At 54.3% G+C, this 14937-nt stretch overlaps 1 protein-coding gene across 1 annotated transcript; it reads right to left on the bottom strand.

Moving 5' to 3' along the window:
• Window positions 1–7835: 7835 nt before the first annotated feature.
• On the bottom strand, window positions 7836–13782 carry FUT7 (fucosyltransferase 7). The gene is made up of 3 exons (XM_078623206.1): window positions 13749–13782; window positions 12059–12203; window positions 7836–8427 (listed from the first exon to the last, which is right to left on the bottom strand). The coding sequence occupies exons 1-3, from the start codon at window positions 13780–13782 to the stop codon at window positions 7836–7838; spliced, it is 771 nt and encodes a 256-aa protein (XP_078479332.1).
• Window positions 13783–14937: the final 1155 nt, after the last annotated feature.

The raw sequence follows: 14937 nt of genomic DNA, 5'->3' as shown, positions 1-14937 counted from the left end.
CATAATTATAAAAATAAAACAAACTTTTATTATGTTTTATTTTTATTATTTTATTATTTCCCTTCTACGTGACTTTACCAAAAGAACCAAGAATATTAAGCCCATCTATTCTCAGGGCCGCTTTTCTTAGTCATGGCTCGGCCTCTAACACGGCCCAACTCAGACCCTGGTCTCTAACACGCCCAACTCAGGCCCTGGTCTCTAACACGCCCAACTCAGGCCCTGGTCTCTAACACGCCCAACTCAGACCCTGCTCTCTAACACGCCCAACTCAGGCCCTGCTCTCTAACACGCCCAACTCAGGCCCTGGTCTCTAACACGGCCCAACTCAGACCCTGGTCTCTAACACGCCCAACTCAGGCCCTGGTCTCTAACACGCCCAACTCAGGCCCTGGTCTCTAACACGCCCAACTCAGGCCCTGCTCTCTAACACGCCCAACTCAGGCCCTGGTCTCTAACACGCCCAACTCAGACCCTGCTCTCTAACACGCCCAACTCAGGCCCTGGTCTCTAACACGCCCAACTCAGGCCCTGGTCTCTAACACGCCCAACTCAGGCCCTGGTCTCTAACACGCCCAACTCAGGCCCTGCTCTTTAACACGCCCAACTCAGGCCCTGGTCTCTAACACGCCCAACTCAGGCCCTGGTCTCTAACACGCCCAACTCAGACCCTGCTCTTTAACACGCCCAACTCAGGCCCTGGTCTCTAACACGCCCAACTCAGGCCCTGGTCTCTAACACGCCCAACTCAGACCCTGGTCTCTAACACGCCCAACTCAGGCCCTGGTCTCTAACACGCCCAACTCAGGCCCTGGTCTCTAACACGCCCAACTCAGACCCTGCTCTTTAACACGCCCAACTCAGGCCCTGGTCTCTAACACGCCCAACTCAGGCCCTGGTCTCTAACACGCCCAACTCAGACCCTGGTCTCTAACACGCCCAACTCAGGCCCTGGTCTCTAACACGCCCAACTCAGGCCCTGGTCTCTAACACGCCCAACTCAGGCCCTGGTCTCTAACACGCCCAACTCAGGCCCTGGTCTCTAACACGGCCCTGGTCTCTAACACGGCCAACTCAGACCCTGGTCTCTAACACGCCCAACTCAGGCCCTGGTCTCTAACACGCCCAACTCAGGCCCTGGTCTCTAACACGCCCAACTCAGGCCCTGGTCTCTAACACGGCCAACTCAGACCCTGGTCTCTAACACGGCCCTGGTCTCTAACACGGCCAACTCAGACCCTGGTCTCTAACACGCCCAACTCAGGCCCTGGTCTCTAACACGCCCAACTCAGGCCCTGGTCTCTAACACGCCCAACTCAGGCCCTGGTCTCTAACACGCCCAACTCAGACCCTGGTCTCTAACACGGCCCAACTCAGACCCTGGTCTCTAACACGCCCAACTCAGGCCCTGGTCTCTAACACGCCCAACTCAGGCCCTGGTCTCTAACACGCCCAACTCAGGCCCTGGTCTCTAACACGCCCAACTCAGACCCTGCTCTCTAACACGCCCAACTCAGGCCCTGGTCTCTAACACGCCCAACTCAGGCCCTGGTCTCTAACACGCCCAACTCAGGCCCTGGTCTCTAACACGCCCAACTCAGGCCCTGCTCTTTAACACGCCCAACTCAGGCCCTGGTCTCTAACACGCCCAACTCAGGCCCTGGTCTCTAACACGCCCAACTCAGACCCTGCTCTTTAACACGCCCAACTCAGACCCTGGTCTCTAACACGCCCAACTCAGGCCCTGGTCTCTAACACGCCCAACTCAGGCCCTGGTCTCTAACACGCCCAACTCAGGCCCTGGTCTCTAACACGCCCAACTCAGGCCCTGGTCTCTAACACGGCCCTGGTCTCTAACACGGCCAACTCAGACCCTGGTCTCTAACACGCCCAACTCAGGCCCTGGTCTCTAACACGCCCAACTCAGGCCCTGGTCTCTAACACGCCCAACTCAGGCCCTGGTCTCTAACACGGCCAACTCAGACCCTGGTCTCTAACACGGCCCTGGTCTCTAACACGGCCAACTCAGACCCTGGTCTCTAACACGCCCAACTCAGGCCCTGGTCTCTAACACGCCCAACTCAGGCCCTGGTCTCTAACACGCCCAACTCAGGCCCTGGTCTCTAACACGGCCAACTCAGACCCTGCTCTCTAACACGCCCAACTCAAGCCCTGGTCTCTAACACGGCCCAACTCGGGCTTGCACTGCTCATTTGCTTCCAAAGGTGTGTCTGTGAATGGCTTGGCCATGGCTTTGGGGCTGTTTCGGCTCGTTTCAGATCCTGAGTGTGGCTGTGGTCATTTTCATAGTCGGCTCGATTTTTAAGCGTGGCTTCTTTTGAGCCGGCTCGCTTGAGCCCGAGCCGAGCCGTGACCTAATAAACACAGCCCTCATGCCAGAGTGCAGCAGGTGAAACTAGGAAAGGAGGGGTAGGATCTCGTTGTGTAGAGAGGCAAGCAAGACTGCAACTCGGCTAGACTCTGCCCGAGGAAAGATGTGACATATATGTAAAAAAAACAAAATGACCCCCAACAATAAAAGGCTACGGGATTTGTGTGAATGGGCTAGGGCGTTTTGATGTCTAAGAAGGTTCGGGTTTTAAACTTGGTAGCACAGTAACCTTTTTTTACATCCACGTCGGTGCCTGTTGACTTCTGAAGCTTTTGCAATGAATGTCTGGGACTAGCTCTAGTTCTTCTGTTGGATGTGAGAGAACTCTATGAAGTACTTTATCTTTAAAAACAAATCAAGTGCAGGCATGACTTTATATTCTTCAAAATGTGGGTTCATCTCCTACCTAAAATACGACACGGAAATGTTATTGTCAACGTCCTTTAGCATTCAAATACTTGTCCAAACAATATGGTATAAATGAAACGGCAGATGTGTTTTTATGAACTAATTTAAAGCTGTACTGTTAACGGAGGCCTAGTTGAACTTGGGACTAGCTAGTCTAGGGAGCCTCTGGCAAATGTTTCTGTACGTTTTAATTCGTGACTTTCGAAATTTTCTAGGAAGAGTTTTACTTTTTTTATGACTTTGCGATCGCTATAACGACTAAGTTGTTGAAGTTGTGGCAGACTGGCGGAGCCAACTTTCAGAAAGGGGGGGCGGCCTTAACCACGCAGGCGCTTGAGGCGCCCTTTGTCATTCGGCGTTTTTGCCACCCGACCTGCTTTTGCCACGATCCATCTCGTTGTTTTGAGGGAGGTAACAGCAGCTCTGTTACCCCCAAGGGAATTGCCGAAGTCTTCACGGAACATTAAAAGTCCGGGATTTTGTCATTTGCCCGGTTAGCGATGATGATGATACATGACTGAAGACGATGCATTAATACACAGTTCGACTCTCCTCTGGTATCGAGAGATTCTAGATCTGACCATGATGATGTTCCAGACGTCTCTTTTGTTAGTCTGGGAGGGGATAAAAAAAAAAAACTATCAGTGGGGAGAACGCCCTGGTCCCTTTGCAGGGTCCTGAGGAGAAATTCTTTTGGAGATGACAGTAAGAAGAGGGAATGACACTAGAGAGATTCTTTTTTTATTGAGGTGATTTTAAATGCGACCAAAAATGTAGAGATGAGAGAGGATGACTGAAGAGACGTAGATGATGATGTGGAGATGTTCCGTGTGAGGATAAGAGAGGGCATGAAAGAGGGCATGAAATCGTACGCGTGTTTTGGCTTTGACCGGAACACTGTCACGGCCACAATTAAAAGGGCCCCCAGTGGGTGAATGAAAGTGACCGCCTTGGTAGCCAATGGTGGGAAAAGCGCATGGGGAGTAGGGGAACGTCCGCTGCGGAGATGGAGAAGCGAAATCTGCTCCGCGCGCAGGATCGACAGGGACGGGGTTGTTTTAGTTGCGTGACAGCGGGAGATGGCGGTGGCGACGATGCCTTTTTTTTGGGGGGGGGGGGGCGGCCTTCATCCAGCAGTGACTCGATGATGGCCGCTGATTTTTAAAAAAAAAAATATTTTCTTTTGGAGTAAACGTGAGGATTGGATCATCACTTTCCCGTGAATTTGGCGCAGCGCGGTTCAGGAGATTGTCTTTACACCCCGGCGGGCTTGACACGTGTGCAGGTTTTATACGTTTCTCTGTGTGTGAACTATGGGTGATGGTGTGATGGTGAAAATCTAAACTTTTTAAGGATGCTTTTAAGCCTGTAATGCCCAAACCTTTAGGATGTATTGTAAGGATTCGTTTAAAGGCTGTATTTTAGCCCAGATGTGTCGACATTTTCTGAGGATTCTTTAAAACCCGTGTTAGTCTCGAATTGGGGTTTTTTTCATGATTTTTTTTTCTCACCTTGCATTGGGCTCGAATGTTTGAAATATTGCTCTGAAAGTTATACGACAAAAAATACCGCGGTAATTGGGGGGGGGGGGGGGGAGGGGAGGTTATTTTGTCCACCAACTCTCTTCCACGATGGATGGACACCTCGGAAGGGAGGCTCGCGTTAGCCCCACTTGACCCCACCGTCCCCGCACACTACCTGGCGTTCACCTGTGTGTGTGTGTTACTGTTCCTGCCCCCTTTCCTAACCACCACCCCCCCCCCCACCACCACCACCCCCCCACCACCACCACCCTCATATTTTCTCGTCTTTATTTGCGGCATGCTGGCATAGATGTTTTTCTTGATAACTTTTTTTAATCGAATTTTTAAAGTAGATTTCTTTTAAAACGATAGATGTTTTTTCTTCGGTAGAATGTTTCTAGTTTTGGTGTTCTTTTTATATGCCCTGTTTTCACGTTTGTAGTACGAACAACCAAATAAATATACTTTTAAAGGTAACAACAAAAATCAACGCGTCGTTTGTACAACGGTGGGATTTAGTCATTTAAAATATTCGCAGTGTGTGTGTGTACCAGGAGTGGTGGCGCATCGGTTAGCGCTACGCTGCACCACAAACCCAGCGACCCGAGTTCGATGCCCACTCACAGCCACCAACACCGGTGACGATTATCTGAACCCGGTCCTGGGTCTCCCCTAGGTCGACTCGGCCTCAAATGCGTTTGTAAACATCGCCACTGTGGGGAGACAAAGGCGGCCGGGCGTGGCGCTGGCCACCCACCCCCTCGTGTTCCACACGGTGCCGGCAGCCTTCATAGGTGCTGCTCACTCACAGCACTTGTCCCGACATGCTGAGGCTCTGTGGGGGGAGGAGAGGGGGATCGTGTGTGTTGTTGAACTTCTTTCGCACCGCACATAGCCAACCGTGCTCATCGGAGGTACGAGGAATGGATACAAATAAAAATTAACCCGTAAAAACAAAGTTTTTCACTATAAATCCTTTATATGCGTGGCGGCTAGAGTCCTCTCGTCCTCTGGCTTGAGATGGCTGCCACCTATGGGTCAGATGATTGCTTGGCACCATTAAGCAATTGGTAATTACATATAATTTTTTGTTCCTAAAAAGTGTAAAATTTTGGAAACATTTTTTCACGAAAATTAATTGTCACGCACAACGAGTCTGTGTGGAAAATGTCAGCTCGATTGAATCACGGGAAGTGGGTAAAAAAACGACCGAAAGATTTGCACGGTCGTAAGCGCGCAAGCAAGCAGGCGAACTTAATATAAAGGATTTAACAACAAAGGTTGATATCGGTCGCGAAAGCTCTTGCTTGCGTGTTAAACAAAAACATTAAAATAAAATTACCAATTTTAGTGGCTCAATTGGGATGGCAGCAACAGCGACTTCCATTCGCCACGAAGTGGTGGGGACGTCACCACGGCGCTTGTGCCAGACTATGTGCATGTGAGATCTCACACACAACCATCACCCCCCCCACACCACCCCACTGGCTGACTGATGCCACTGTCGGTGCCCCTCTGCTAGACCGCAGCAATTAAACTATAAACTATTTTTATTGCACCAGGTAAAGCCCCACTTGGCTACGTAGCTGTTTTTCAGAAGCGAATGATAGTTCGACGAAGTGGCTTTATGTAGAAAATATGTAGCTGCCAAGTACTCTAAACGTGTGACGCTAAATGTGGAGGGGAAAAACCGGAGGACCCGGAGAAAAAAAAAATCCACGCGACCACGGGGAGAGATCCAGACTCCAAATATACAGCAGGCATCGTCAGGGTCGGGATCGAACCCACGACCTCCTGTATACCAGGCGAGGTAGTTAACATCTCCTAGCCACCATGATGATGATGAGAGGGAGACACGCAAACTCCAAATATACAGCAGGCATCGTCAGGGTCGGGATCGAACCCACAACCTCCTGCATACCAGGCGAGCTGATAAATAACAATAATTAAAATGTATAATTGCGCATTCCACCCTAGAATTCCCAATACGTAGTGCACGAAAATCAGGAAACTTACAACCAGGCGGGGGGGGGGGGGGGGTACCCAGCCAAAGGAAGGAGGGAAGGGCGTGTTCACGAGATGGGGGTTCAGACTTCAATGCAGGGGGCTTAAACATTTTTATTCAACACTTCTGAGAATTTGCAACCACGCCACGAGAAATGTTGCTGCCTCTGTGCTCTGGAGACCACCACCTGTAGAAGATTCCAGGCCACGTGTTGACAACGATGGCGAACACGTGGGAGAGACTCTCTGACTTTCTGAAGCTACTGACATCACGTTTGTGATCACGTCACACTGTGTTGTTATCCGTTTCTGTTTCCATTAAACACGTTCCTTCGGAGTGGGCAGCGCATTCGTGCACGACAGACAGACAAATAATCCCTGGTGGGCAAGTGTGGAACCTGTTGTTCCTACCTGTATAAAGATAACTTGACTTGAGGTAGCCAGGCAGCCAGCCAGGTAGCCAGCCCCTTTAACTATTGGCCCCACCCCCTTGCTTAGGCACCTCCCCTTACCCCCCTCCCTTAGGCCCCTCCCTCCCTTAGGCCCCTCCCTGACCCCCCCCATATCCTTAGGCCCCTCCCCTGACCCCCCCCCCTCAGGCCCCTCCCCTGACTCCCCCCCCCTCCCTCAGGCCCCTCCCCTCTCCGTACCCGGCAGTAGGTCTCCACCAATCAAAGAGCTGTTTGTATTATATATTTATTTATGCACGACAGACAGACAAATAATCCCTGGTGGGCAGTGTGGAACATTGTTCCTACCTGTATAACGACAGTCCCATGTAAGCACTAACGGATTTTTTCGAAGCACCCTGCACACCGGACCGACTCCCCCCGCCTGATTTCAAGTGGCAAGGGGCGATCCACAGCGGCACCGGAACGCACGCGGCATCGAGACGACCCCTCAGCCCACCGAGACCCCACCGGGAAGACCCCTCACCCCACCGAGGACCCCAACGAGACCTCACCAGGACCCCTCACCCCACCGAGACCCCATCGAGACCTCACCAGGACCCCTCACCCCATCGAGACCCCACCAGGAAGACCCCTCACCCCACCGAGACCCCAACGAGACCTCACCAGGACCCCTCACCCCACCGAGACCCCAACGAGACCTCACCAGGACCCCTCACCCCATCGAGACCCCACCAGGAAGACCCCTCACCCCACCGAGACCTCACCAGGAAGACCCCTCACCCCATCGAGACCCCAACGAGACCTCACCAGGACCCCTCACCCCATCGAGACCTCACCAGGACCCCACCAGGAAGACCCCTCACCCCACTGAGACCTCACCAGGACCCCACCAGGAAGACCCCTCACCCCACCGAGACCCCATCGAGACCCCATCGAGACCCCAACGAGACCCCAACGAGACCTCACCGGGACGACCCCTCACCCCACCGAGACCCCAACGAGACCTCACCAGGAAGACCCCTCACCCCATCGAGACCTCACCAGGACCCCACCAGGAAGACCCCTCACCCCACCGAGACCCCACCAGGAACCCCTTCAATCCCCCCCCGCGAACCACTCCGCAATGTCCCCCCTCGCCGCCCCCCCCTCCACTACCCCCCCGCTCCGCCCGAGCCTGCGGCACACAGCGCACAGCCGCTCGTCCCAGCCGCGCGCGCTCCGCACCCGGTAGCGACGCCGCCACGCGTGCATGCGCCCGTACGCCGCCCCGTCGGCCGCCAGCGCCCGCAGGCGCAGCGCCAGCTCGCGGGGCGACGCGAAGTCGTCCACGTGCAGGAAGGCGGCGGGCGGCAGCGTCGCCCGCTCGTAGTCGGCCCGCGGGGGCCCCAGGGCCACGGGCACGGCGGCCGCCGAGCCCAGGGCGTTGGCCCACAGCTTCTCGGTGACGTAGTGCGGGGAGCGCGCGTTCTCGAAGGCCAGGTAGAAGAGGTAGCGAGAGAGGACCGGGGCCGTGCCCCCCCCCCGCCGCCGCCGCGGGGAGTCGGGGCAGGGCCGTGCGGCCGCGGCCGTACACGGACACGCGCAGGTGGAGCGCCAGCTCGCGGTGGTAGGCGTCGCGGCCAGACGCGGCGCCCCCGTGGGACACGGCCCAGGCCACCAGCTCGCTCTTGCTGGGGGGGGGGAGGGGTGGTGGTGGTAGTGGTGGAGGTGGTGTTAATGTTGGTGGAGGTGGTGGTGGGATTGATGTTGGTGGTGGTGGTAGTGGTGGAGATGGTGGTGGTGGTGGCAGTGGTGGTGGGGTTGATGTTGATGTTGGTGGAGGTGGTGGAGGTGGTGGTGGTGGTGGAGGTGGTGGTGGTGTTGATGTTGGTGGTGGTGATGGTGGTGGAGGTGGTTTCGATGTTGGTGGAGGTGGTGGTGATGGTGGTGGTGGTAGTGTTGATGTTGGTGGTGGAGGTGGTGGTGATGGTGGTGGTGTTGATGTTGGTGGAGGTGGTGGTGATGGTGGTGGAGGTGGTTTTGATGTTGGTGGAGGTGGTGGAGGTGGTGGTGGTGGTGGTGATGGTGGTGTAGGTGGTTTTGATGTTGGTGGAGGTGGTGGTGATGGTGGTGGTGGAGGTGTTGTTGATGTTGATGGTGGTGGTGGTGATGGTGGTGTTGATGTTGATGGTGGTGTTGGTGGTGGTGGTGGAAGTGGTGGTGGTGGTGTTGATGTTGATGGTGTTGGTGGTGGTGGGGTTGATGGTGTTAGTGCTGGTGGAGGTGGTGTTGGTGGTGGTGGTGGGGTTGATGTTGATAGTGGTGGAGGTGGTGGTGGTGTTGGTGGTGGTGATGGTGGTGGGGTTGATGTTGGTGGTGATGGTGGTGTTGATGTTAATGATGATGGTGTTGGTGGTGGTGTTGGTGTTGGTGGTGGTGTTGGTGGTTGATGGTGGTGGTGTTGGTGGTGTTGGTGCTGGTGTTGGTGGTATTGGTGGTGTTGGTGGTGTTGATGATGATGATGTTGATGATGATGGTGTTGATGTTGGTGGTGTTGGTGGTGTTGGTGGTGTTGATGTTGATGGTAGTGATGATGTTGTTGATGTTGGTGGTGTTGGTGGTGTTGGTGTTGGTGGTGTTGGTGTTGGTGGTGTTGGTGTTGGTGGTGTTGGTGTTGGTGGTGTTGTTGGTGTTGGTGTTGGTGGTGTTGGTGTTGGTGGTGGTGTGTGGTGATGTTGGTGGTGTTGATGGTGTTGGTGGTGGTGGTTGGTCGGTGGCGTTGATGTTGATGTTGGTGGTGGCGGTCCGGCAGCGGTTGGCGGCTCGTGCCGACTTGAGGGCGGAGCCACACGGAGGCTCCTCCCCCCCCCTCCTCCCCCCCCCTCCTCCCCCCCCCTCCTCCCCCCCCCTCCTCCCCCCCCTCCTCCCCCCCCTCCCGGGGCTCCAGCCACCCGTACGGGGTGGGGACATCCGAATCCGGCCTGCAAAGTGAGTGGACTAATCTCCATCTGTTCCATCTCACTCCCTTCTACCACGTGTGTGGACTAATCTCCATCTGTTCCATCTCACTCCCTTCTACCACGTGTGTGGACTAATCTCCATCTGTTCCATCTCACTCCCTTCTACCACGTGTGTGGACTAATCTCCATCTGTTCCATCTCACTCCCTTCTACCACGTGTGTGGACTAATCTCCATCTGTTCCATCTCACTCCCTTCTACGCGCGTGTGGACTAATCTCCATCTGTTCCATCCGTATGGCAGAGCGTGTTCTCTCTCCCCCCCCCGCCTCGCACATGTGGACTGTCTCACATGTAAACAGACTTGATTCCTCGTAAAAACTAGAATCTATAGAGAGTGTTTGAACGTCCAGAAAGGGTACGCAACCTGATTCTTATTCCTCACACTGTGATGCTGGCAACAACAACAAAACGTTTCCCATGACACTCATCATCAGTCGGCCTACACAACGCCTCCATACCATACAGGATCGCAGAGCTTGGAGAAATGTGTTGGTGGTGTCAAGCTCATCGCCACGCGGCGGTTGCTGCTGATCACGTGCTGCTGCTCCTCCTCTTAGAGCCTCTGAGTGGTCCCCTGTGTGTGCACCTGTGTGTGTGTGCACCTGTGTGTGTGTGTCTGTGTGTGTGTGTCTGTGTGTGTGTGTACCTGTGTGTGTGTCTGTGTGTGTGTGTAGCTGTGTGTGTGTCTGTGTGTGTGTGCACCTGTGTGTGTGTGCACCTGTGTGTGTGTGTACCTGTGTGTGTGTGTCTGTGTGTGTGTGCACCTGTGTGTGTGTGTCTGTGTGTGTGTGTCTGTGTGTGTGTGTAGCTGTGTCTGTGTGTAGCTGTGTCTGTGTGTCTCTGTGTGTGTGCACCTGTGTGTGTGTGTCTGTGTGTGTGTGTACCTGTGTGTGTGTGTAGCTGTGTCTGTGTGTCTCTGTGTGTGTGTACCTGTGTGTGTGCACCTGTGTGTGTGTGTCTGTGTGTGTGTGTACCTGTGTGTGTGTGTAGCTGTGTCTGTGTGTCTCTGTGTGTGTGTACCTGTGTGTGTGTGTCTGTGTGTGTGTGTCTGTGTGTGTGTGTACCTGTGTGTGTGTGTAGCTGTGTCTGTGTGTCTGTGTGTGTGTGTACCTGTGTGTGTGTGTAGCTGTGTCTGTGTGTCTCTGTGTGTGTGTACCTCTGTGTGTGTGTACCTGTGTGTGTGTACCTGTGTGTGTGTAGCTGTGTCTGTGTGTCTGTGTGTGTGTGTGTCTGTGTGTGTGTGTACCTGTAGGTGAGTGTAGCTGTGTGTGTGTGTAGCTATGTGTGTGTATGCACCTGTGTGTGTGTGTAGCTGTGTGTAGCTATGTGTGTGTGTGTGTGTCTGTGTGTGCGTGTGTCTGTGTGTGTCTGTGTGTGTGTGTCTGTGTGTGTATGTGTCTGTGTGTGTCTGTGTCTGTGTGTGTGTGCACCTGTGTGTGTGTGTCTGTGTGTCTGTGTGTGTGTCTGTGTGTGTGTCTGTGTGTCTGTGTCTGTGTGTGTCTGTGTGTGTGTCTGTGTGTGTGTGTCTGTGTGTGTGTGTGTCTGTCTGTGTGTGTAGCTGTGTGTGTGTAGCTGTGTGTGTGTGTCTGTGTGTCTGTGTCTGTGTGTGTACCTGTGTGTGTGTCTGTGTGTGTCTGTGTGTGTGTGTGTGTCTGTGTGTGTGTGTGTACCTGTAGGTGAGTGTCCAGTTGAAGACCGTGTGGAGACCTCTGGGCAGGTGAGCGTAGGGAGGAGGCTCCATGCAGCCCCACACCCAGATCTGGCCCGGAGGCCGTTTCCTGTCTCCATCACCATCAACATCACCATCAACATCACCATCAACATCACCTTCAACAACAACATCACCATCAACATCACCATCAACATCACCATCAACATCACCATCAACATCACCATCAACATCACCATCAACAACAACATCACCATCAGCATCACCATCAACATCACCATCAACATCAGTATCACCATCAACATCACCATCAACATCAGTATCACCATCAACATCACCATCAGCATCAACATCAACATCACCATCAACATCACCATCAGCATCAACATCACCATCAGCATCAACATCACCATCAACATCACCATCAACATCACCATCAACATGAACATCACCATCAACATCATGTGTGTGTGTCTGTGTGTGTGTGTGTCTGTGTGTCTGTCTGTGTGTCTGTGTGTGTGTCTGTGTGTGTAGCTGTGTGTGTGTGTCTGTAGCTGTGTGTGTGTGTGTCTGTGTGTGTATGTGTGTCTGTGTGTGTGTGTCTGTGTGTGTGTAGCTATCTGTGTGTGTGTGAGAGAGAGAGACGCACCCGAGTGGGAGGTTGGCCAGGTCACGGCGCACGTGTCTGTGCAGGAAGACGACCGCGTCAGCCGAGGGGAGGAGACGCGCGTCCTGGGACAGGAGACAGCGCGGGGACACGCCGAGACACTCGTCACCCCGCAGGGGGCTCGCTCCTGGCAGACGCGGGGAGACACGCGGGGTGAGACACGGGGAGAGACACGGAGAGAGACACGGGGAGAGACACGGACAGAGACACGGGGAGAGACACGGGGTGAGACACGGGGGGAGACACGGGGTGAGACACGGGGGGAGACACGGGGTGAGACACGGGGGGAGACACGGGGGGAGAGACACGTGGAGAGACACGGTGAGACACGGGGGGAGACACGGTGAGACACGGGGTGAGACACACGGGGGGAGACACGGGGTGAGACACGGGGAGACACGTGGGGAGAGACACGGGGGGAGACACGGTGAGACACGGGGTGAGACACACGGGGGGAGACACGGGGTGAGACACGGTGAGACACGGGGTGAGACACGGGGAGACACGGGGGGAGACTGAGAACCAATGGGGTGCAAGGCCGCAGTGACGGTTGAGCTCTATGACGTAGGGGGTGACGCAGAGGCCGCGATGACGCCGTGAGACGTCGTGACGCAGACTGAGAGACACGTGGTGCTGGGCAGCGTCTAGAAGCATCATCCAGCAGCATCCCAATGCCTCGTGCGATGACGACGATGACGACGACGACGATGACAACAATGACGATGACGACGATGATGACGACGATGATGACGACGATGACAACGACGATGATGATGACGACGAAGGTGACGATGGTGACGACGGTGATGACAATGACGACGATGACAACAATGACGATGACGACGATGATGACGACGATGATGACGATGATCACGACGATGACAACGACGAAGGTGACGACGATGACGATGATGACGAAGGTGACGAAGGTGACGACGATGATGATGACGATGACGACGATGACGACGATGACGACGCTACCCCCAGGCAGCCGTTACGACCACCGCTTATTCCGCCTGGCGCTGCGACGTAGCTGCGTTGGCCCCGACTCGCGTTGCTACGTCCAAGTGGCGCCCGCGTCACGACACACATTTGTGTCGCCTCGTTGTGCGTCCAATCGCCGTCGTGCAAACCGCACGTGGCGTTAGGGGCCGTCACAAAAAGTCAGACCCCCCCCCCCCTCAAATATGACGTCACAAAGCTCTGCCCCCCCCCAAAAAAAAAATATGCTTCAAATCGCTTTAAACTATTGTCATTGTAGTGCGTGTTTAATGTGGCGCTGCACTCTGATGTTGTAGGAGAAAATATTTATTAAAAAGTCTATTTAATTAAGTAGAACGTGTTGTCTATATTTATTTATTAAAGTTACGCATTTTGATGTGATGTCACATTTCTCAAACCCCTCCCCCCCCCCGTCGTCACACATCGTCACAAATGTCTGACCGCCCCCCCCCCCCAGGTGCGTGACGTCATTTATGGACGATCCCGTTAGAGGAGAACGCTGAGACTGGAACTGATCTCACCCTTTGTAAATGGCCATCTCCACGCCAACACCGTGAAGTTTCTGCTGCTGTTGTTGTTGTTGCTGTTGTTGCTGCTGTTGTTGCTGTTGTTGTTGCTGTAGTAGCTGCTGCTGCTGACCACGTGTTGGTGGTCACGTGGGCCTTGTGACGTTGCCCGCGGTCGTCCCGCGTGACGTCGGCCATTGTGAACAGCGCCTGCAAGGCGGCAGGGGTGGTGGTGCGGGGGGGAGCCAGGGTTGGTGGGACACGGGGAGATGGGGCGAGCGCGCCTGTCCGCGTGCGAGGGTGTGTGTCTGGCGGTGGGCGAGGGGCTTAAATAGACGCTCCAAGCCTGGGGTGTTTCATTCAGACGCTGTCTTCCCGACAGACCTGTTCTTCACCTGAGGACGGCTGCTTGCGTTGTGGCCGAAACGTCGTGAGAATTGTATTTGATAATGTTTTATTTTTATTATTTTATTATTTCCCTTCTACGTGACTTTACCGAAAGAACCAAGAATATGAATCCCTGCAGTCACGAAAGCTTTAAATTGAAATTCACGCTTCAACACACCGGTGGGCTAAAGCAGCGAGCTATTTTGTCTTTTGTCAACGTGACACTTTTTTTACTGATTGGCCGTGTCGGGTGGTGGAGGGTTACGACACATTTATAAATAACGCGATCTAAACCCAAAAACGTCGATTATGAATAATATTGTTGGCGACAGCCTCACACGTGTTCGTTAAACAGTCTGTTACAGGCTACACGGGGGATGCTGTGATGCCATCCGCAAGAGTTTGGCCATCGTGCGCCGGCCAGCGTCACGGTTCCACATTTCTTAGATGACAGCTCCTGGCAGGCCAACACACAGAGCCAGCTGCCACGGGGGGTGCCCCTAGGCTAGACCACACAGCAGCAGCAGCAACATTCCCACCACAACTCGCACACTGATGCCCCTCCCCCCACCCCCCCCAGGTCACTCTTGCAAACGAGACTCCTCAACCCTGGTCCCTCTCTCGAGTCCTGGTGCTGGTGGTGGTGTGGTGGTGGTGGTAGTGGTGGTGGTGTGGTGGTGGTGTGGTGGTGGTGGTGGTGTGGTGGTGGTGTGGTGGTGGTAGTGGTGGTGGTGTGGTGGTGGTGGTGGTGTGGTGGTGGTGCTGGTGGTGGTGTGGTGGTGGTGTGGTGGTGTTGTAGTGGTGGTGGTGGTGTGGTGGAGCTGGTGGTGGTAGTGGTGTGGTGGTGGTGGTGATGGTGGTGGTGCTAGTGGTGTGGTGGTGAGAAGTTTGTGTGACGACGTGGCCTGGTTGTGACTTGCTGCTGGTGGTTCTGCTGCTGGTGGTGGTGGTGGTGAGAAGCTGGTA

The sequence above is a fragment of the Lampetra planeri genome, unplaced genomic scaffold, assembly GCF_965212315.1.
Source record: "Lampetra planeri unplaced genomic scaffold, kcLamPlan1.2.h2 scaffold_207, whole genome shotgun sequence".
NCBI lineage: Eukaryota > Metazoa > Chordata > Hyperoartia > Petromyzontiformes > Petromyzontidae > Lampetra > Lampetra planeri.
The sequence above is the reverse complement of the archived record's forward strand: the minus strand, read 5'-3'. Positions and strand labels throughout refer to the sequence as shown.